Consider the following 23,125-nt stretch of genomic DNA (forward strand, 5'->3'; position numbering starts at 1 on the left):
CGGCGGGCATTTTTGAACTTTGAGAAAAGCTGACCTCCATTTAGTCGCGTGTAAGTATTTGTGTTGGGCACGCTCCTTCTTAACGAGAGAAATATAGGCCCTTTCTGCTCCAGAATCGATTATCAGACGATGCCCCGAGCTTACTAACGAAGAGATAACGGTCGGATATAAGATATTTTTGTAACTCTCTCTCTAACCCTCGTCTTCCTCCTGCCCGCATCGTTTTTTCGCCACAACTTTATATACCAGCATAAGGGTACCACACTCTTCATAAGTATGGGTATAGGTTGAAAAGATATCGTCCGTTAGTATGACGACACTACCTATACAAGTTCGTAATGCTACTGAGAGACTTACAGTACTCGAAATAACTAGTTCGAGAAGGAGAACGACGGAATTAAGCGAGTCAATTGAAGTCCTAAGCCTACACTCGGTGGTGGTGGTTAATTAATTTTGCAGGACCAAGTTCCATCTAGGTCCTATTTAGTCTGTACTTACTGAGCCCGAATTTGACAGCGCCTCACCAGGCGTCGCTTTACTTCGAATCTATGACGTTTCATCTACAGAAGCCTATACGACAGATTCATACTTATACATTATAGGGTTATGATACCAGAAAGAAATACACACGTTAGTCTTTGAAATACACACCTTGTGTAAAAGTCTAATTTTAATTCAATTAAACTTTAGTAAGTTCCTTACCATACTAGATGGAGCTCTTGTTCCCTAACCTGGAAAATATACAACAAATAGGAATCGTTGAGACCCCCATCTAACCCATGGTAATTTCTATGCGAGTTTTGTGGGCAGAGCTTGAGTACTGTCCGTCACGCTTCATAATTCTGACGGCCATCCTCGATGACTAGCTGTCTAGCTCAAACAAGTCTCAGCTGTGGTTTAGTTTAAACAAATGCCACTAGATGCTCCCATAATCGAGGGGGTGGAGTTGACTAACCCGCTAAGCTTAGTTAGCAAAGCCTAGTTTTAGCTCCGCCCTCAACGTTAACGAGTTCTGATTGGCTCCTGCCTTTGTCAAGGTAAAATTGGTATGCATAAGACAAGCCTGAACAGAATGTTAGGGGTGCCTCAGGAGCCGACAGTTGTTTTAACACTACTAATGTAATATACGAATTTGTCCACTTCAAGGGTTGTTTAATATATTTTTGGCTTATACTATAAAAGCTTCTTCGTCCAAACTCCATTTCTGAGTTTTCCTAAGATCTTCTCTTTCGCTTTGGGGTGGTGCATGCGGACTTTCTTTTGAACTTAACTTTCTCGACACAGCAGACGGCGCGTATCCGTACTCATACAAAAATGAAACGTAGGCTATTTTGCAGTATAGACAGATACAAGGCTATAACCAGAAACGCGATGATGCTTGGGCAGTTAGTTGTTCCTAGGCCTGAGGATTTCCTTCGCTTTTTCGAACAACGGACGAAGGAAGAAGGTTAAGCACGCACCTTTAAACGTCAAGTTGTAGATACTGTAAACAATGTTTCGTTTACGTGATCGCTTTCAGGAAAAAGAAAGGAAATAAGAAGAAAGAAAACGAGAAATATGGAAAAAGGAACGCGATTCTTGAAAACGAAAATACCGAAAACTTAAGTTTGTAATGAAATTCATTTTTGTAATGGGATGCAATGTAGTAAGGTTTCGTTTAACACGTTACGCATGTATTTCGATTTATGTCGGCTGATTACCTTTAAGGAGGTCAGATGACGTCACCTCACCTAATGAGCAAATTGTTGTACAAAAAACGTTCATTCTACATTTACGAAAGAAATAGCTGATAGTATGACAAACCACTTTGCATTTAGAAAAGTGAAACTCGTTTTGATGCGAAGTTACTGTTAAATAGTTGGTATACTTGCCAACAAATATTTTCAATACACGGCCATGTTGGAAAATGGCGGCCAGATGTTTAAAAACCTTTCCGTGCATAAGTATTTGATTTATACACTTATGCTTCTTGGTTAGAATAGGGCCTACGATGTCGTTCTTTAAAATGACTGCAATAAAAGTAACCATTGAAGCATCATGAGTAATGTGTAGTTTTTGAGCCCTTTGTCAACAAATATTTTCAATACACGGCCATGTTGGAAAATGGCGGCCAGATGTTTTAAAAGCCTTGCATAACTTATACACTTATGCTTCTTGGTAAGAATACTATGTCATTCTTTAAAATGACAGCAATAAAAGTAACCTTTGAAGCATCATGACTAATGTGTAGTTTTTGAGCCCATTCTAAGGAACTAAGCTTGTTTATGAACTATGAATAATAGTTATGATTCACCCTATAGAAATTCTAAAAAATATCCGCAACTCTATAAACAACCAAACAACGTCTATCCGCATTATACGAAGTTCAATTTTGGTGTTTATTCATAGCTCACAATAAAGTCCGTCTCTGTCGTCAAATTAAAGTTGTCAACAGCTTAGTTTGACATCTTTCATATAGATATATACCTGTATTGGGATATCGAAAATATATATCGATTACACTGTATATTTTGTCACTGAAAAAAAGAAGACCAAATATTTCTTACTTATACTTTTTTTAAGTACATAGTTTTATAAAAAAAATGTCGTTGAAACGAAGGCGGAAAGTCTCTCCTTATGGTTTCGAGTTTTTTATCGATCGTCTGCTAAAAAAGTATCCCTTTTCACGGTTCAGTGGCTCGTGATGAGGTATAAGAAGTAAAACAAATGCCACTCTTTTTCCCCGAGGCCTAGAGGAAGTTCGGAAGTGCTCTATGAGGCGTCAAAGAACACCATTTTTTGTCATTTCTCCACTCCATGTGTGTTTAACGAAAGATTCTTCATAATTAGGAAATAAACCCGCTTCCTGCATTTTTGCTGATTCCGTTCTAATCCTGGGGTTTTTATTTTGAAGGGGTTCTTGTTTCTGTTGTTAATGCATGGGATCAAAGAACATTATTATAACTTATATTCCTGTCTCCTCCTCTCAGAAAATAAGTATAACAAATTTATTGTACACCAGGAATGCATAAAGCTAATAGGAAACATTGTGTAACCGTATCTTTCTTGTTCATTTCCATGCGGGTGTTGTGGGTTGGGCTTAAGAGCTTACTATCTAACCCGTCTTATAATTCTGATGGCGTCTTTTTACCTGTGATTTCTTTGGTTGGTGGAAACGTGAGGTAAGGAGCAGCAAGGTTGATTATTCGTGAGGCAAAATTCGTCATACATTATGATAAGTATAGCTCTTCCTACGAAATTCGCCCAAATACGTTGAGAAAATGTCTACACAATAGTTCCCATTAGCTGGAAAACAGCAAACTCCACTTTTTTGTAACGTATAACCCTCGTTACCTTTTTTGTGTGCGCGATAAAACGTTTATGAATGTTGTTAGTTTGAAATTCGGAGTTTTCAATTTTAATACTATTTTAAAAATTTAGGCCTATTTTCTTCATTTTCTTGAAGACATTCCTGCTTATGAAAAATACACTTTTATCAAGAGTAAATGAAATCTGAGTAAAAATGCAGCCGTTACCATAACGTTTGGGCATGAAGAGCTACTTAGGGAAGATCGGTTTCAAAGTTAGGAAAAGCTCCCATAAGCTTCTTCTATGTAAAAAAATGGGTATGGGTGACATTCAAGGGGGTTGATACATTGCCTTCTTTTCGCACTCTCATGATACCAAAAAACTTCAGCGCAGTCGCCAAAAAGCGAGATGTAAGGCCGAATTTTATCCATGTGTCTTTCCCTCTTAGTTACATTGAAATGGTATATTCACTCATGATCATAGCGGGTTAATTTTTAACGTATCCACTTCAAAGAGTTAGAAAAGTCGCAACGAATTAAAAATATATTAAATTCTGAAAATGTTAATTTTAAATTTTTAATGTAACTCCTTTGAAATCGTGTTTTGTAAACTGTACGGCCTGTGGCCACGCGGGGAAACTTGAAAGCTGAAAAGTCCCTGAACAGATGGTTTAATTGAAACCCTGCCCGTTACAAATTTGCCTCTGGGTACGGTAAAGCATCCACCTCTGTCTTCGGGCCTCGGTCCTCGGTCCTGGCTGGCATCTATTCAAAGAATTTCCAAATTAATACGTTGGACAACGTCAAAGGTTCGCTTTAGTAGAGAATTCCCTAAACTCTTCTTTTCCCTTTCATTTGGTCACCGCTGCATTGGGCTTACGCTGTTTTTGATCAAAAATTCCCTTTCGTGGAAAATGTTTCAAAGGGTAATGTCACAAAACGAATAGTCAAACAGAAAAGAACAGAAATTCGCCGAGCAAAATTTCGGGATGAAGCTCCTGCCTCAATCGTAGTGGTAAATATCATTTCGTTGAAAGGAATTATTCAGAATCGAGGGGTTCAACAATAAACGAATCAGGGCTGTGTAAAACTCCACTTCCTGATGTTTGTGACATCAGGAACTTAGAATACATGCATCTAGTAAAAACATTGTTCAGCCATTTTCTCAACATATCTAGGCGGTTTTTCTACAGACAAGGCCTGAAACCCACTCGTAAATCACAAGTTGATAAGACATGTTCCATAAGTTTGTCATTGGTTACTGAGAGCTTGTCGTGAAGTGACAACGTAGGTGAAACGTCATAGATACTCATAAAGCGAGGGAGGCCTGGTGAGACGCTGTCAAGGCTTATAAAAGGCTTAATTGGAAGATGGAAAGCCTGCAAAATTAACCGAGTGTAGGACTTCAATTCTCGCTTGTCGTTCTCGAACTAACTCGATCTGTAAGTCTCTAGTATTACCAAGTATATGTAGCGTAAACGTATGATTACCGTTATAGTCTGTGTGCAAGAATATCGAAATAACTTTGTGTATGTCCCCTCGCTACTAGCGCAGCTTGCGACCACCCTAAATCCACACCTTACTTTCAAAAGTCCGAATAAGTTAGTTTAATTGACTGTCAGTGTCTTTCATTTTAACCCTGGGAAATTATATCGCTTAGCCTTGCCTTTCAAAGAATTGCCGCGATTTCTAAGCTCTTTAGGATTCTCTTATATGTACATACGCAACTTCGTTAAAATTGCCGAAGGGTTAACTTAGTCTTCGAGGTCCGAATGACAAATCGTTCCTCGAGGGAATTTAGTTTCTACGTTGGGAAATTAAAAGGAAAATTATTAGGCTTGTAGTTAAGACTTGGCGGGCACAAAAGATCTTTTCAAAACTCTCTCTCGGTAGGTATTGTGCAATCTTGCTTTACCAACCAGAATAATATAGTCTACTTTGCTAATCCCACAAAGGTATTGCATCAGAATGCGACGAAACGTAAACTAATCGTAAACTTCACATAATTTATTCAATATAATATAAGGGTTTTACACAGAAATAGTTTTAAGGATGCTGTAAACAATGCAAATGCTTTGGAAATATTCGAAATTTGAAAGGTGTTATTTTCTGCACTCAACTGATAATATATTTGGTGAATTTCCAATTACTTAAATACACCACCGCCTACTTCTAACAATCCATTGAGAGATTTGTGACTAACAGTGTGATCATAGGTTTATAAGATATGTTCCATAAGTATGACACTATCCTATGCTTCGTAATGCTAGAGACAGATCGAGCTAGTTCGAAAACGACAAGCGAGAATTGAAGTCCTACACTCGGTTAATTTTGCAGTCCATCTTCCTATTTAGTCGGTACTAAGACTTTGACAGCGCCTCACCAGGCGTCGCTTTACGAGAATCTATGATCTACGTCACTTCATGACAAGCTCTCAGTAACCAGTGACAAACTTATGGAACATATCTTATGAACTTGTGGTATGACGTACAGTTATAGTTTACTGTCAAATCTATTTGATAATCACAGTTTCCATGTTTTAGGGGCCAATCAATGTTTAGGAGTCCATATCGCCGTAAGTAAATGTTATAGACCCCCCCATGTTCTGGTGACACTTTCCACTCCTAGGAACACGCCTTTTAATCTGTGACAGACTTATCAAAAACACCCTCTATGATAACAGATACAATAAAATTTGCCATATTTTAACAAATTGCGTATCGATTTCAATTCAGCTAAAAGACATTACACTGCTGAAACAATGATTGCCATCTAGTTATACCCTAACCTGGTGATATGATATATCGACCAATTTTGGACTACTGTGATGGTGTTAGTGGTGAACTTATTATTATTATTATTATTTTTTTTGAAAAAAATATTTTTGCATTTTGCAGTTAATTTCAACAGCAATTAATATTACAATACAATTTTAAAAATGTTTGTTTTCCCGATCGATGATGTTGAATTTATTGATTATTTTGACGATACAATGCGGTACGGTAATAGCAGATTTCATAGAATAGTACGAAATTGAATTACAAATGACAAAATGTCACAGTAAAGAGGATAGGTAGACGTGAACCACGATGCTTCGGGGCCAACGAAATATTTTAAGCTTACAACACATTAGATGCGTTTTCCCGCTTGAATAGCGTCGACAGATGTCGCTATGGCCGTAACGCATACGCTACGCAACGTTTCGAAACGCACTTTTGTGTGGTAAGATTTACTGCAACCAGTGCGGTTGAATACTAGCTCTAGGGCGCAGGCAAACCAATTTACATTTACCACCAGGTTTTCACCATAAAATCTATGAACCAAAACTGTACTAACACTCCTAATGCCTCGAAAGTGGAACTTATTTCGAGTCACGAACATCATACCACTTCACTACGGATGGATTTCGAAGTGTTCATTTTCATTTGATAGTATTATTGTTGCCTTGAACGGATACCGGTGTAGTCATGTTAAATTGAATAAAAATCACGGTATAGGTTAAACCCAAGCCTAAAAACGACAACAACATGCGCTTATTAATCAGAAAACATGACCCTGCTTTGAACCCCGTCTTTCTAGCTTTCAATTCATTGTAGAAAATTAAACAAATCGTCGAGTTCATTTCAAAGTTTGAGGATGTAGCGTCATCAGTGATCATAAATAATGAATCATATAAGAGTTCAATTTCTTCAGGGATTCTTGAAGCCACGAAAGTCAGCGAAATCAGTAAGACAAAATCCTTCAAGTAAATAGTCCAAAAATAGGCGTACAAACTTTCAAGTTTCTCAATGTTACTGATGAAGAAGGTTACGTTACGGCATGTGGTTAGTAAAGTAGTCGCGAACCACAAGAATATTATGTTTTTAAATATACTGTTCATATCGTCAATCAATGAACGAACTCGTAAATACTGCGACCGTAACTTCAACAGCCCATTTTGCGTACAATTATTCGAAAATGCCTTGACGCTGTCACCAAGTACGTCAGCGAGGATACTGGTCAAGAAATAATACAACATGACCTGAAAGAAACTGACTCCGATGACCGCTGACCAATGAAGTGTTGAAAACGTGAAAATGAAGAGCTAGAATATAAAAATACAGTTTGTTTCTGAAAAGTCTGCCATAATTAAAGGGTGTTCCTTGGGTCAAACTGAGTAGAAAGTGTCACCAGAACATGGGGTACACAACATTTAGTGCTCCTTTACGTTTTCCCATAGCACAAGGAGATAATATCACACGAGGAGTAAGACATATCAGCTTGCTCATCTTGTTTAGAAAAAGACAATTTCAATAGCCTTCAATCTAAGACTACACTTCTGCTAGATAAAGTTTCAGTAACGTTTTTAGCTTGAATGCTATTGCAATTGTCGAATAATTCTAAACAAAATGGTCAGGGTTATAGTCTTACTCTCCATGCTTGACTATTTCCCTGTTTATAACACCCTTTATAACCCAAAGTGTTTACTAATTTTAAACAACAATTAACGATTGTTGGAAGGTAAATTGTACTTTTAACGTTACGTTATCCCATGAACTGTAGTTGCATCCGAAACAAAAATGAATGCTGTGCGCAGATCGAATACTTTTGTGAAAAGATACGTTATGGTTCGCAGTGATGAATGTCAAATAGATGCAATATGCAACAGTTAAAACCAACGCAATTACGATTCGTTTTCGAACTCTCTTCATGATTTTCGTATTTATTGATTCGGCCATTTCGACGATTTCGAAGGTAATGCTACGAACCTTCGATCTCTTGACATTCAATACCAAAAATGTTAAAACGAAGCTGAAATATGAATAGGAGACAATCGGACCCTTATGGCTGTCTTCGTTCTTGGCGTACTGTTTCGTGATTGCAGCGTAAATTACGGTAATTGCACTGTAGATTAGAAACACGCATGATATTGTGGACAAACTGAACACTGTTTTGAAAATGATTTTCCAAACTTTGTTGTTGAAACCAACTCGTAAGGGTATTATTTTGATTTTCATTTTCGTATTTCGAGAAAATTTCTGACCATACAGTACGATAACTTGTAAGTTATAAATAGCGTTAGCACAGGTTTTTCGAAAAAAAAAATGTTTCTCTCACGACAGGAGAGGGGAACTTTGAAGCAAAAATTTCTGATTGGTCGGTTAAAACCAGTTAAATATCCAATAGTCAATTAGTCATTAGCCAAAACCAAATTTAGTATAGGCGCATGCGTCGTCGCATCATACGACGCAACAGTCAACGCTTTCTTCAAATATGTTGTCTATTTTGCCGCTAAGCTGCATTTGCTGGCCTTGTAAAAAGTTCAAATTTATTGAAGCAGAGTTTTGCATGAAGTTCTGTTTACTGTAATGTTCGATTCAGGTCTTGCAACACTAATATTAGTTACTCACGTAATTAGTTATTGATTGAATCGAATTTTTTTTTGTTGTTACGATATATCAATCATTTCTGACACACCGAAATTGACAAATAACAAATATAAACTGATATTGGTTTTTAATCTTTGTAGAAGTATAATAATTAGATTTAAGTGTGTCATTCTAATGTAATGGATATTGAGACTGTTAATCAATATACGTTGCTTTTAGGAAAGCAGACTATGTTAATGGCATACTTATTTATAATTATTATACTTGTGATCTTGGTATGAAATGTGTTTTTCTCATATTATAACATTGCGTACAATGCCATTGTTTGCATTTAATTGTTTCGAAAGGATTTATTGAACTTAACGTTTATGTTTATATTAGTGTCATTGATCACTGGATCTATTTTAAAAGTCCCACGTCAATGAATTTGACAAAATGATTACAAAGAATAGGTTTAGAAATAGCCTTTTAGTTTTCAATTTTAGACCAATTCCACTACTTTCATATTTGGCACTTTCGAGGTTTATTTAACAGTTTAGTTTTTGAAGGTGACAATAACTTATTGCATAAATTTATATTAGTTCTCTGAAATGGATTCATGTTCTATTTCATCGACTTTATCGATGTATTTCTTATTACAACAATGTTGAACGTACAATACAATTGCACTAAACAACTGAAGAACCGAGAATACGTAGTACACGTAGTTGTAAGTTCCATGAACGTCCCTACTCCATCCTATTTAAAGAAATATAATATCGTAAGTGCTCATCTATACATACAATTCATCTATGAGTGGGCGTGTAAAGCCATGTTCACACCAAGAAGTGATTTCTAGTTTATTAGAGAGAAGGTATAAGGTGCTTAAGTATTCGCCGCCATAGTCCCAGTCCCCCTTTCAAAATACAATGGGGGGGGGGCGTAAAAGGAGGTCGGGCTATTTCCCAGCCCTTTCTCAGTCGGAAAATATGACCTTAATTTTCGTCATTCGCGTTGCGCTGACGTAAGTGTTCAAGAACCAATGAGATGCTGGCTGGTTGTAATTTAGAGGCGGGGATTAACTCCGGACCTACGTCTTTTGGACTGGAGATAAAGCTAGATTATAAATGTGGCGAATTTATACCTTTTCCTAAAAAACAAGATATCACTTCATGTTCACACATACATGGGAAACAAGTTCGAAGTGATTCAAAACGTGTAAAATATATAAAGATTTGCATTATTTCTTACCTATTAAACTTGGAACCACGATGTTCAATAAACCCGCTGCGAATCCAGAAACTCCGAAAGAAATTGCGATAAACTCCTGTCCAATTTCCGCGATTAAACATGTCCTACCAGTAGACGAGCACCCGTAGACAAAACCATTAGCGAAACACAAAATCGCTAAAACATAACCAACTGATAACGGTATGCAGACGTAGAAAACTGCCGAGAGAGTCATACTTATCGCGATTAACATCTCCGAAGTCACCAATTTCTTATCTAAGGCCAAACCGATAGGTATTCTCGATAATGTTTCACCCGATGAATGAATCACGATCATTAGAACCGCGATTGGGGAACCATTATCAGTTGCCAAGTCAATTATGGTCGATATCAACGTTGTAAATGCCACGAAACCGAAACACATTGATATAATCATTCCATAAACCCTATAATTTTTGAAATACACCGTTAAGTCTTCGACGAAAGGTCTCTGAAGCTCTTTTTCATCTAGAAGTGAAACTCTTTCGGGTGTTGTTGATTTCGGTTTGGGAAATTCGCGAAATAAGGACACAAGAACGATGCATTGCAAAGATACGGTGCCGTAAACCGCTAGCGCGTATGATAGGCCGTAGTTTCCGTACACGTTTTCGAAAATTAGTGAGAAAACTACAGCCGCACCCGAGTTGGAAAGCATGATGATACTCGAAACGATTCCTTTCAGTTTGTGAAAGTGCGAAAAGGTAATCTGGAAACATGCAGGGTGTAATATGGCCAGGCCTGACCCTAGAAAATTAGAGAAAAAGAAGAATGTGAGCAGGAATGATACACTCAAAGTAGCCTAGGCTTTTCTTCATGTGAAACGATTGTGTGCAAATGAGCATTTTCAAAGCTTTCTAGCATACATCAGAGTATTTTGAAGCGTGGCGTAGAGTAGGATAAATGTATAAATTGTAACGTATCATGGACTCCCATCTCCTACCTTCCACAGAGCATTTAGCTTAGACTTTCTCCTTCCTTTTACACACTTGACCTCGCTACTTCTGACTCTATTAAGAGGCACCTCACCTTTCCCCGTTTTATAGCCTAGTTAGGAATCCATAATACGTTGGTTTTTATAATTATCCATGGACAAAGTATGCGTTTTTGAACTTGAATAGCAAGCTTCGGCGAAATTTTCAAACGCATCACTTCAAAACGCTCTATTGTGTAGTAAGCTTCAAATACATTATCTACACTTTCCTACTTTGATGAAGTATGATTTTTGACACATAGCTTATCTTCTTATCAACTCAGTAATTTCTAACAAAATCAAGTATAAAGAATACCTTACCTATTAACGGAAAGCAAATCATAAACCATAGTCTTCGGTTATCAAGAACAATACGAGATGACAGTACTACTCCAGCTACGTTAAGTATAATAGCGAGTGTGGCCGTTCTTCTGTAGCCAATCCATTTTAACAACGGTCCAGCTAACAAACCTAAGGTTTACCAATAAAATTTACGTGTATCGAAAATTAAATAAAACAATTATTGTTGCATTTATAATTTATAATTTACCGGCTATATAAAATGGAATTGTAAGGGTGTTGATAATTTCGGCAGTTTCTTCTCTGTTCGTAGCATACGTTTGTTGCAAAGCCACAAAGACATTACCCGCAGAAAAAAACAACCCCGAATTGAACGAAATTATAGTGAAACTTAAACACAATGTGAACCACGAATAACCGGAATCTTTCTTGAAACTATCGCCGAACAAAAAATTTAAACACTTCATCTTCGTAGTATTACTTTTAAAATGAAAGAAATATCTAGAATTTTTTTAAAAAAAAACGTTCTTGTACTTCAATTATAGCTGAGATTATTTTTAGTTTGTTCTTTGGTGTACCCGTTAATCCCGCGTGTATATTGAAATGTATCTTATCTTTGATGTTTATATTTTAAAAAATATGTAGCAGAAAAGGCTCAATTACTACTATGAAGTGATAAGGTTATGAGTACTCAACCATTTTTTTCGAGGACGTCTTCCACGAATATTATCTGGATCTGTCAAACAAGGAATACATATTATCAACAGAAATACAACACCAGTAAAAAAATTCAAAGAAATTAATCAAAGTGTGTGACTAGCGATTTTGGGTCAATTTATAACGTTACATAAGTCATTACGTAATTTAAATTTATCTCTAAATTATGCAATGATTTATATAACATTCTTCTCTTCTTTCAACGGTGAATATGAAAGAAAAGTGGTAAGAAAAGCTAGGGGAATGTAAGCTTACAATACAAGACCATGCTTCCACAGATCATTTTGCTTAGCCCCCCGCTCAACAGTGAAAAAACATAGCTTGCAGCCCTACCTACCCCGTGAGTGAGAGGGAAAATCGTATTTTTTTCTCTCTGCGCATGGGCGAAATTTCAAACCCATCAGTCAGGATTGCCCAGAGAAATATAGTTCCTTTTCCCCACGTGACCTAGCTATTTCCCCCTCGATTTAAAGCAGTCTCACATCCGCAAGTGTAACGCGTATTTCGCCAAGTTGGGAATCCATAATATGTTAGTATCTATACATATCCATGGTGCAGCTACAAATTCAGATTTTTTGCATGTTTGTTCTTTGCGCAAAGTCACAATTCGTTCATAAAACTTAGTCTAAATTGTTTTTACCTCTCCGAGTGACGTATGTCACGGAGAGGTATTACACTCAACGTGTGTGTCTGTGTTTGTGTGTGTGTGTGGGGGTGTGTGTGGGTGTGTGTGTGTGTCTGTCACCGCGTTCGCAGTTGGGAAATCGGAGCAAACGTATTGTTAGTTTCCGGACTGCGTTCGCAGTTCACAAAAATTCGGAAAACTGTCGCTACTTGATGGCCTCTAACACCACCATGCACTAGTCTTCCGTCTATACCACATAGACACCAATCTGCAACATTGGCTTCTAACATCACCATCAACTGGTTTTTCATCTATACCACATAGACACCAATCTGCAACACTGGCTTCTACTCTATGATCGCTGTTATGGTTAAGATTTACGCGGCGATCAGCTAGGGTTACGAGAAACGTCTAGCCTCCCTAAGGTGGGATCACCACCGAAGGTTTTCGCAATTGCGTACTTTCTTAATATTTACTGGGAGACGATTGCTATATATACCCTAGATTTCCAAAACTTTGGCAAAGGCAGTACGCTAGCGGGGAAACCAAAATAATAGTTTAAGTTCAAACGATATTACGAATAAAGTTTCTTAAAACGATGTAAGTATAACTAAAGCAAATATCTGACGAAGATAATAATTAATATCAAATAAATTTAAGAAATTGTTTAAGAAAAACCTCTATCAATCAAACATTTCTAGTCAAAGTTTATATAGGACGAGTAATGAAGATTGCGTATGAAGTCGAAACACTATACACATTTCATAGTCAATATAGAGCGAGTAAAAAAGACGTTACTCCATTGTATTCCAAACCACGGAAACTCTTTTGCAAAGCTAATATCGGACAAGTAATGATAACGTTAGTTAATAAAAAAAACTGAGTAATAAGGATACAGCTTCCACTCCATAATTCACATTTTATAATCCTTCCTTGTTTTAGTATTCGAGATAATCGTGTTTCTCAACTCAGAATTAATACGGAAAGAGTAAAGTAGAAGTCTATGTTTTTGTCTGTGTGTGTGTCCGTCCATTGTTACACTAGTGCGTCGCGTTAGCAGTTAGCCTTGTGTTGATGTGTTAAGAAATCATACAGAACCTTAATATTCCCTTTTTCCATAATATAAAGTGAATATGTGGAAGTATTTTTCGTAATTATGATGCATTTAGTACTTTTGTAGCTTTAAAGCTCTGTTTCATTTTGATATTCCAAAGATTTTTTTAATATTGTTATTTGAAATGGCTCTTTATATATTACTTAAGCTTTACTACATCTGTATATAGAATAATCCTTGGTTTAGTGGTTTCATGAAGAAAATTAAGACCTAGACTCCGGCGGGTTATCAAGTATTATCCGCAATAGGCTTAGTGAAACAAAGAGTAAATAATTGAGGCCTGAGGTGAAGTAAACTTTAGGCTTTGATTTTCGTGTCTATAATGAAGAGACATTAACGGTTCAGAGTGAGCCGAAAGTTAAATACACTCTTAAATAATCAGGGTAAGATTTTATAATAGAAGAAAAGATCATGGTGGCAATTAGATTAGTAAAAGGGCTAATGGTAAACGGGTAGTAGCTACAGACTTTTTATTCTCTTTACGGTGCGCATTGACTATTAGTGCGTCTAGCTACAATTTAGCTTTGGTGTTATTTAACGTTAACATTCATGTTGGCAAACTAAGAATATTGTTGAGGTGAGACGAGACGATAGTGTTTACACTGCATCCCAGTTGTGAATGTAGCTATCAGAATAAACGGTAAACAGCTGAAGCGTAGACTTCATTTTCTGTTCTTTTCCCCATTGACCGATTTCCGTGTGTCCGAGATTTATTCTTATTGGATGTAAAATGTCGTCTGTTTTACTGTACATTCGCTATGCTTGGAATACTGCTTCAATATTTCATAAATTTTACTTCAAAAAACAGAAATAATTTCATATCTAGGTAAATAAGTTTGTAGTAGTAGACCTCTTGACTCGGAGAGGTAATATTTTGGTTTTCCCAACTTGTTATGGTACGCATTTACTTTTAGTGTGTGTAGCCACAAATAAGCTTTGGTGTTATGTAACGTTAACAGTCATGTTGACAAACTAAGAAAATCGTTGAGGTGAAACGAGAGGATAGTGTTTATATGGCAACCCTGTTGTGAATATGGCTTTGAACATAGAGGGCATACAGTTGAGGAGTAGAAAATTGGGCCTTTACAAACACGTAAAGGTAGTATCCCTCCAAAGTTTTATCTCTTCATTTCCCGTTTCTCCCCCATCGGATGATTTTAATGTGTACAAGTATATCATTATTGGATGTAAAATGTCGTCTGATTTACAGTATATTTGCTATGCTTTGTATACTGCTTTAATATTTCATACATTTTAACTTAAGAAACATTTCCATATCTGGGTAAATAAGTTTGTAAGTAGTCGTCTTGACTCGGAGAGGTAATATTTTGGTTTTCCCAACTTGTTTATTCATGAAAGTAACGTCTTAAATACTTTATTTAATCTAAAATAATTACAGTTTTACATTAAAATTAACAGTCAATTAAATTCGAGAGCAGTATCCATTGTTGCATTTCTGTATACAAGAATGAGATGCATTAGAGTTGTTAATTTATTAAACATGTGGCACCAAAATTGAAATAACTACTCACAGGTGCTCCGATAAATGGAATATTTGCTCCACACTTTCTTCCTTGGTTGATGGCACCCCATCTGCTCCTCTTTTTACCGTCAATATCTCCTAAACAGTCGACTCGGCATATATCGTCTTCAATCTTAATTTAATATACAAGTTATTAAATAAAATAAAATTCATTTTCATTAATGTGGTTTCATTAAACGTAACTTACTTCGAAAGCTGAAACATCTCCACCGTTGTACTTCTTAGCGCAACTACTAATCGCTTCCTTGCTCTTTACGACTTTGCGGCATTTTCCGTCCAAACATGCCAAATTCTAAAATTTTTAAAAATATCAAGGAATGTGTTAAGATTAAAGTTCGATCCACATTATTCAGTTATCTTACTCCTCCACGACCACAAGGAGTTAAATCATCTTCCTTGTGGAAAGAAAGTGGCTTTAAGATGTTCATTGCATAGCAGTTCCATTTGCAACCACCTTCTTCCTGTTAATGTGAATTTAAAGTTACATTCATTGTCAACGTAAAGATTTGTAAAACATGTCAACTTACTTCGGTAGCAATTATAAAGTCAAGGAGGCCAGTGCTGTGTAATTTCTTGCATTTTTCTTGTACGGTTGGTTTTGGGGTTGGTTTCGGGGTTGGTGGTTGGGTTGGTGGTTTGGTTGGTGGTTGAGTTGGGGGTTTGGTAGGAGGTTGGGTAGGTGGTTGAGTTGGTGGCTGAGTAGGAGGTTGGGTTGGAGGATTGGTTGGTGCCTCAGTAGGGGCGTCGGTTGGTGCTTCAGTTGGAGCTTCGGTTGGTGCTTCAGTTGGAGCTTCGGTTGGTGCTTCAGTTGGAGCTTCGGTTGGGGCTTCAGTTGGAGCTTCGGTTGGGGCTTCAGTTGGAGCTTCGGTTGGGGCTTCAGTTGGAGCTTCGGTTGGGGCTTCAGTTGGAGCTTCGGTTGGGGCCTCGGTTGGTGCCTCAGTTGGGGCCTCGGTTGGTGCCTCAGTTGGGGCCTCGGTTGGTGCCTCAGTTGGTGCGTCGGTTGGGGCCTCGGTCGGGGCTTCGGTTGGGGCCTCGGTTGGTGCTTCGGATGGGGCGTCGGTTACTCCTTCAGTCGGGGCTTCGGTTGGTGCCTCAGTTGGGGCGTCAGTTGGAGCTTCTGTTGGAGCCTCGGTCGGGGCTTCGGTTGGGGCCTCGGTTGGTGCTTCGGATGGGGTGTCGGTTACTCCTTCAGTCGGGGCGTCGGTTACTCCTTCAGTCGGGGCTTCGGTTGGTACCTCAGTCGGGGCGTCGGTTGCTGCTTCAGTCGGGGCTTCGGTTGGTGCTTCAGTTGGTGCCGGGGCATCGGTTACCCCATCAGTTGGCGCAGCTGTTGGTTCCTGCGTGGGACCCTCAGTTTCTTGTGCTAAAATAGGCATTTAAAAATTTAATTCAAGCAAATCATCGGTAATTAAAATTTGTAAAAGCTGAGATTTAGAAAAAATTAAGCTCGTTTCTCCAGAATTCTTTCAGATCTAATTATTAGTCTAAGTTCAGCAAGCCAGGCCAAGTGAAGATAGAGAAAATAGTTACCGTAAATAGCGGCCGAAGCCAAGACGCAGACAACGAAAAAGATGCTTCTGAATAACTTTGTCATTTTGGCTGTGCAGTTTACCCAATCGATTTCAGAAAATGCATGAGGTGTTATCCCGCTTAACTGCTATTTATATTTCTACTAGCTTCAAGGTGAACCATTAATCTTATTCCAAAAATGTTGGGTTACGATCATCGAAGATAACTTGATTGAGAGCAGAATTGTATTTTGATCAAGACGTAAATCTCGTTTCGCCCAAATAATCAATGGTAATATTAATTATCAATTTACGTTAACTTAAATTAACACCTGCTAATCCAGTGCTCAAATCTGATATTAATTGATGGTTCTTAACAACATTGTCAAACTAGCTAGTAAGTCCACGTTTATGACGTATATTAAAGGCTCCTAACAGCTTCATATTATTAGGGTTTAATAATTTCTTATGCCTAAAATACAGTGTAGGCTGTTTCTGATAAGTCTGCCATAATTTAAGGGAGATGCGCTTTGGGCTATTATGAGTCGAAAATGTAAATTTTATGACATTTTTCCGTCCGGGCCACTGTTTTCGAGTTATGATTTGATTATTGTTTTAGGGATGACCCCTTAATTTAGTTAGCATTGTCTTTCAGTTTCTTAAAGAAATTTAAGGGGTCATCCGTAAAATACTCAAAAATCTTGACAACAGTAGCCCGGACGGAAAAATGTAACATTTTCAAACTCAAAATTTTCCAAAGAACAGCCCCCTTAATTTATGGCAGACTTTTCAGAAACACCCTGTATAAATCAAATCTGATGTAAGAAACACATCGGGGGACACTACCTTGAACTATAGGTCTAACTTTGACAGACGACAGTTATTAATGTGAATAGTTTTACAACTCGCAGGTGCTGAGCTAACAATATTTTGTATGAACTAACAAAGATGTATTATTATTATTACGTTCTTTTACGTAAGTTGGTAAGCACGTGATGTAATCGTGAATGCCATTCTATAATTTTGACAGGAATAGTCAATCAAAATGATTAAAGGCATCGTAGTGGGAATAATATTATTTTATTTAATTTCACATTATATATTTATATTTTAACTATATCGTAAACTGTACAATATATCTTCACTAATTTTAATTTAAAGAAATATACAAAACAAACAATTTGATATATTATTTATCACTAGTATAAGACAGAACAAACTTAAGAAAGTGTATTAGCAGAAGTATATAATATTTCTCTTCGAGAGAAGTGTACCACAAAGCTGGGTGATTGTATTTCATCCTTCTATTATCCTCTGCTGATATTACGCAATAATTTTTATGTCAGTTGAGCTGATTCTGGTCCTCCGTTTTCGGCAGGAACTCTAAAAGAAAATTTGGAGAGTTCAGTAATCTTCCACTTCACAGCCTTACTTTCTGTTTTATATCTTTGCTTTTGATATAACTTACTTAGTTTGAACTTGCGAGTATTTTTTTCGTCCTATGAAAAAATTCGGTTTTATTATACTTTATAATGCAGAAAAAAATTCGCTTAGTATATTCTCACCATGGAAAGCGACTGAAATTTCTGAAAAGGCAATCCCCAATAGACAAGCCAATGTAAACCCAATAGTAGTGTACCAAAAATATGATATCTCGTACAAAGGCATGAAAATACTTCTGTCAATTACATTAAAAAATACAAAATTGTGAAGAAATAGCAAAATATATTTGTAATAGCAGGGAGAGATTTAATTTTAGAAGTAGGAATGGAGAACAGAGTAAACTGGGTGCGCGTCAAAGTCCCGGATCCCCTTCCACGCGACGGAGGGGGTATGAAAGAAGGGGCGGGTCGTAGCGACAGAGGTAAAAAGGAATTACGTATTTTTCGCCGTCCTCGTCAGCAACGTCATCAAAACGTAGTTTAAGTGAGCCGCCAATAAGATAATTTAAACTTCTCGTTACGTGTTGGAGGGAGGGGCTCTATACTGGGCTAGTAAATACTAACTGTTCCTCATTCCTACTTCTAAAATTAAACCTATCCCTGGTAATAGCCCAAAAGGTTGTTTTAAACTGATTTAAGGCCTGGATCCAATGAAAAGGATTCACTATCGCCCATTGTTATTTCCATTCTCGACTTTGAATTAGCCTAGAATCCTTCTTGTTGGATCTCTCAGCCTTTAACACTTTGAGTACATTACCCTTTCTGTTCCACTGTGACCTTTACAGACGAGTTAAGATTGGTTTCCCAATAGTCAAGGGCGCATTGATCAATAGAGTGTCCCAGGGTTTTATATTTGTTTTTCTTCACGTACAAAGAGTTACCAATTGCAATCCAACCGATGAGAGTCATGACTATCACTAAAGATAACAAGCAAGCCTTGAAAAGAGCAAAAAAAAAAGACAATGTTATAAATAAATTTTTGGTTTGGTGCAAGATGATGAATTCTTACGGCTTTTGTTAGTTTCTTGTAAAACATAAGCAACAAAGCAATACCACTCAAGGGTCCACGAAATAGTCCGTTGATTATGCTTAAAACTTTAACGGCATTACCAATCAGCGGTATTATGAGACTGGTGAAAGTTGCAAGTAATCCAAATAAAAAACCTACGAAGAAAAGAACAGTAAACACTAACACCTTGTTACGAAAAAATTCACTGATTCTTATGACTTTTCGAAAATAAGGAATAAACAAAGGTCTATAAAACGTCAGGCTCCACTTAGCCAATCAGTAGCATTCTCACACTAGTTCGCCGGAATTTTTAGGAAAAAGGGAGGAGCTATCTTAAGCCAAACCTCTCTGGTCTCTCCACATAGACCACTTCGATGTAACTAAGAGGGAAAGACACGGGGGTAAAACCATTGCCTTCCATCTCGCTTTACGGCGCCTGCGCTTTAGGCGCTTTGGGTACAGAGAGTGTGCAGAGACGGCTATTGGTCAACCCCCTTGTATATCCCGATACTGAGAGTTGCCTACCCCAATTTTTAACGTCGAAAAGGCTTATTCCATCATGAATCTTTCCTGGATCAAGATTGAAAACATATTACTTACTTAAAACCATGCATATCTTAACAGAAACATTCTCTTTCGCGGTGAAACTTGGAAACAATGGTTTAAGAAAATCCTCCAATACGAGTGCAGCGAATGCATTGATGTACGATGAAAAGGTGCTAAGAGAAGCGCTAATGATGCCTGAAATGGCAACGCCTTTAAGAATGGGGTAATCCAGGAACAAATCTCCAATGGCATAAACAAAAATCTATTGTAATTATTAAATGGTTGTTAGTCACAATGATTCGGTTTCTGAGACTTGGAGACATTACTTGGTCCACTGTTTTAACACCGGTGTATTCTTTTAGGCTTAACGGATTGCACTGTCCGTAGAGTATGTAGAGAACTCCTGCAGCAGCGCCTAGCGTCACACCGACAAGCAAAATCAGAATGGCAGCGATGATAACCGAGCTTGAAATGTTTCAAATATGAGATATTGGCTGATTTTACATAAGCTAATTATACCCTCGAAGTTCCCAAGAAACTGCCCTAGTCTTGTCTAGGTTTTGTGTCACCTGTGATCTTTAGGTAATTTGCGTAAGCCAGAATTGAGATAGGGACGTTTAAAAACTTGGTAAGCACGAACTAAATGTCGAGTGACTATATTTGTTCAGAGGGAAGAAAACACCAGTTTGATCATACTGAGAGGATAATGAAAGGAGTTTAAACTCTGATTTCCATCTCTCTTTTTGACATCTGCTCTGTATGGATATTTTTGTCATGAAAGGTCGTGGACCTGCGACGGCATCGAAGTCCTCCCAACATCGTGTCTATTCCACCATAGTTCCCTACCTAACCGAACGGAGCTATGAGAGGCTTTCAATGACGCATCATTATAATTATAGGCACTCTATCTCACCGCTTTCCTTCAAAATGTTAGAATTCCCCAAAATTTTGTTAACTTTCTGCTGAGGATGGACTAGAAATCTAGACAAGCACAACTGTCATTGAAAGACTAAGATTGGAACTTAAAGGGTATTATTAGCGCATGATATTGCTTAAGCAATATTGAAATATTGACTACTTTATTGCAGCGGAATTGGATTTAACGGCCAAAATCCTTTGCATAACGGCTTGATTGATTAAAAAATAATCAATTGACAAAACAGGGCCCATAATGACGAAAGCCCAAACAGAGCTCCTCGCGGTACCACTTTCTGTCCAACTTATCGAAGTAAGAAAACCATTTTCAACGGATAATGACCAAATATCGGACCAACTTCCTATTTTAATTACGCCTTGAAAGATGACCATTAACAGAGCGGCCATTATAAGAATGCATTGCAAAGCGTCGGTCCATACTACAGTGCGAAACCCTCCCTGTAAAAAATTAATTAGTTTGGTTTTAACTATACATAATTTAGGGTTAAATACTTACAACAGAACTGTATAGGGTACACACGACTCCGAGTACCAATGTTGTGACGTGCGTATTAGAATGTGTTAGAGTTGTCAACGAAAGGGCCGGAAGGTATAACACTACAGCCATGTGTAACAGCTGAAGGAGAGAAGATGGTAACGTTCTATTTCAACTACCATAAAGTTTTGATAGTTTTAAATAGTTTAAAATATATAAATTTTGCCTAAAAAGATAATCTGAAATTTTCATAAACAACTTTGGTAAAATATTCTCTGCGAGACAAATTTCTTTCAAATCTGATAAGAAGTTATGTTGAAATTTCCATTAATAACTTCTGCAATAAATTCTATGCGAGCCCTATTTATTTCAGAACGTTTAGAATAATAATCACTCTAAATTATCATTACAAATAAATAATAACAGGAATACATGCATCGAATAAGAATCATTGCGTAGCCATTGTCTCAACGTATCTAGGTTTATTACGTGGGAAGAACTAAACTAATCAGTAGCGTCGCTAGGGTTTGAAATTTGGGGGGGCTAAATCTGGGCAAACTATTTTAAAGTTATTATAAGAACTTGTGAACAACGTGAAATTATTCGTATTTTAAAGATGTACAACCTTTTATTGATAAGGACTACGGAACCGATTATGAAGGATTTTCACTCGTCTTAGCAGAAGTGAGATGAGACCAGAAGCACTGAGCTAACCAAATTCTTCACTTGGCATTAGTGAATATTCTTGATAACACACCAACCGTTGGCCCTCTGGTAGCGGTTTCAGAATTTCCCCTCCAAAACGTGAGACGCTGGCAGTAGTAGACGGCCGAACTAGATTCAAGGAGCCGCGTCCGTGTTCCGCGGCTTTAGAACGAGGGGAAGGGGGTAGGAAATGTTTTGGAACTCGACCAATTTTTTTCTCTCTAGCGTTACGTAGGCGCGATGGAAGCGGCATAGAATCCCCAAATTTGTTCACTAGTGCCAGGATCTATTACCAATGCTAGAGCCCTTCACTTCTAGTCTCATCTCACTTCTGGTCTTAGGTTTATTTTTAGTTTTTGTTAGCTTTTAGTCCACACTATTGGGACTCCCTTCGAAAGAACATGAAACATTTTACTTGTCTCCATCTGTTATTTTCTTCAAAATTTTACTGTTTGATATTGAAAATTTTTTATATATTGCTACAGTAATTTAGGTTGCTAACAGCAATTTTTTGGTAGGGTTTACGGATTATTTTGGGGGGGGGGATAAGTTTGGAATTTGGGGGGGCTATAGCCCCCCCAAAAAAAGGCCTAGCGACGCCACTGAAACTAATCATTATGCATGACAAATTTTACCTAGAGAATAATCTATCATGAACCTAGCACACGTACCCAACCTCGCGTTACTACCAACCAAATAAATCACAGCTAGAGAAACTTCAGAATTATAGTGCTCAAGCCTGGCCTACAAAAAAAAACTGTAGAAATAAACGTGGGAATAAACAGGGTTGGAAATAAGGTGGATTTTGTTAGTGGTCCTCGGGACCAGTGACCCCTCATGTTACAATTTTTCGACTAGTTGCCACTAAACATCAATCATCATGTCTAATGATATTTGAAGTTCTTCATCCTTTTCTGAACTATCCTTTTTACGTTTTACATAATTTCTGTGGCTATATCTTCTTTCGCTATCATAAGCCAGAGTACGAGAGCTCCATTAGGATCAAAATCCTGTAATGTGACTAGTACCATATTACACGACTACTGAGAACTAGTACTGACTATCGTCTACGCTGTCGACTTCAAGAGACTCATTCTAGAGTGTAGAACAATAGTCAATAGACTACAAAACTTTAGTACGTTAGTTGTAGCCAAGGATTACAAACTACATAGGAGTAGAATTGGTAGAAAATGTGTGAGCTAGAAAAATAACCTCGAGTTACTAAACTGGTCCCACCGTCTATTTTTTCCAAAAACGATAATTAATTAAGTGGTCCCTAGGACCAGTGACCCTAAGTTTTGGAATGAATAAACTGGTTCGAGCAATTAATA

The 23,125-nt window shown here is 37.6% G+C and overlaps 3 protein-coding genes and 1 long non-coding RNA gene across 4 annotated transcripts; all 4 read right to left on the bottom strand.

The window, feature by feature from the left end:
• Positions 1-6,708: 6,708 nt before the first annotated feature.
• On the bottom strand, positions 6,709-8,294 carry LOC149618559 (uncharacterized). The gene is made up of 2 exons (XM_089854495.1): positions 7,799-8,294; positions 6,709-7,371 (listed from the first exon to the last, which is right to left on the bottom strand). Exons 1-2 carry the CDS (start codon positions 8,282-8,284, stop codon positions 6,709-6,711), a joined length of 1,149 nt encoding a protein of 382 aa, XP_089710621.1. The 5' UTR covers positions 8,285-8,294.
• Positions 8,295-9,104: 810 nt separating this feature from the next.
• Positions 9,105-11,670, bottom strand: LOC149618560 (monocarboxylate transporter 9-like). Its single transcript, XM_089854097.1, has 4 exons — positions 11,425-11,670; positions 11,196-11,345; positions 9,887-10,648; positions 9,105-9,394 (listed from the first exon to the last, which is right to left on the bottom strand). Exons 1-4 carry the CDS (start codon positions 11,639-11,641, stop codon positions 9,234-9,236), a joined length of 1,290 nt encoding a protein of 429 aa, XP_089710223.1. The 5' UTR covers positions 11,642-11,670; the 3' UTR covers positions 9,105-9,233.
• Positions 11,671-15,002: 3,332 nt separating this feature from the next.
• On the bottom strand, positions 15,003-15,446 carry LOC149618561 (uncharacterized). Its single transcript, XR_016375438.1, has 3 exons — positions 15,361-15,446; positions 15,163-15,285; positions 15,003-15,086 (listed from the first exon to the last, which is right to left on the bottom strand). It is a non-coding gene; the product is annotated as an uncharacterized LOC149618561 (long non-coding RNA).
• Positions 15,447-17,752: 2,306 nt separating this feature from the next.
• On the bottom strand, positions 17,753-21,443 carry LOC149618562 (sodium-dependent multivitamin transporter-like). The gene is made up of 11 exons (XM_089854496.1): positions 21,111-21,443; positions 20,757-21,052; positions 20,592-20,659; positions 20,248-20,332; positions 20,005-20,143; positions 19,733-19,940; positions 19,133-19,287; positions 18,881-19,059; positions 18,247-18,359; positions 18,150-18,180; positions 17,753-18,064 (listed from the first exon to the last, which is right to left on the bottom strand). Exons 1-11 carry the CDS (start codon positions 21,219-21,221, stop codon positions 18,019-18,021), a joined length of 1,431 nt encoding a protein of 476 aa, XP_089710622.1. The 5' UTR covers positions 21,222-21,443; the 3' UTR covers positions 17,753-18,018.
• Between the last annotated feature and the right edge of the window lie 1,682 nt (positions 21,444-23,125).

Source organism: Phalangium opilio, unplaced genomic scaffold (assembly GCF_054372755.1).
Source record: "Phalangium opilio isolate 3A_F unplaced genomic scaffold, DU_Popi_V2 ptg000209l_1, whole genome shotgun sequence".
Lineage (NCBI taxonomy): Eukaryota > Metazoa > Arthropoda > Arachnida > Opiliones > Phalangiidae > Phalangium > Phalangium opilio.

Coding starts and splice junctions, on each gene's coding strand:
- LOC149618559 (XM_089854495.1), bottom strand. CDS start 8,284: ATGAAAATCAAAATAATACCCTTACGAGTTGGTTTCAACAACAAAGTT. Junction 7,372..7,798: donor GGGATAACGTAACGTTAAAA/GTACAATTTACC, acceptor TTTATATTCTAG/CTCTTCATTTTCACGTTTTC.
- LOC149618560 (XM_089854097.1), bottom strand. CDS start 11,641: ATGAAGTGTTTAAATTTTTTGTTCGGCGATAGTTTCAAGAAAGATTCC. Junction 11,346..11,424: donor AATTCCATTTTATATAGCCG/GTAAATTATAAA, acceptor GGTAAACCTTAG/GTTTGTTAGCTGGACCGTTG. Junction 10,649..11,195: donor GATTTGCTTTCCGTTAATAG/GTAAGGTATTCT, acceptor CTAATTTTCTAG/GGTCAGGCCTGGCCATATTA.
- LOC149618562 (XM_089854496.1), bottom strand. CDS start 21,221: ATGGCTGTAGTGTTATACCTTCCGGCCCTTTCGTTGACAACTCTAACA. Junction 20,660..20,756: donor TCCAATTCCGCTGCAATAAA/GTAGTCAATATT, acceptor GTGCTTGTCTAG/ATTTCTAGTCCATCCTCAGC. Junction 20,333..20,591: donor TAACATTTTGAAGGAAAGCG/GTGAGATAGAGT, acceptor GAACAAATATAG/TCACTCGACATTTAGTTCGT.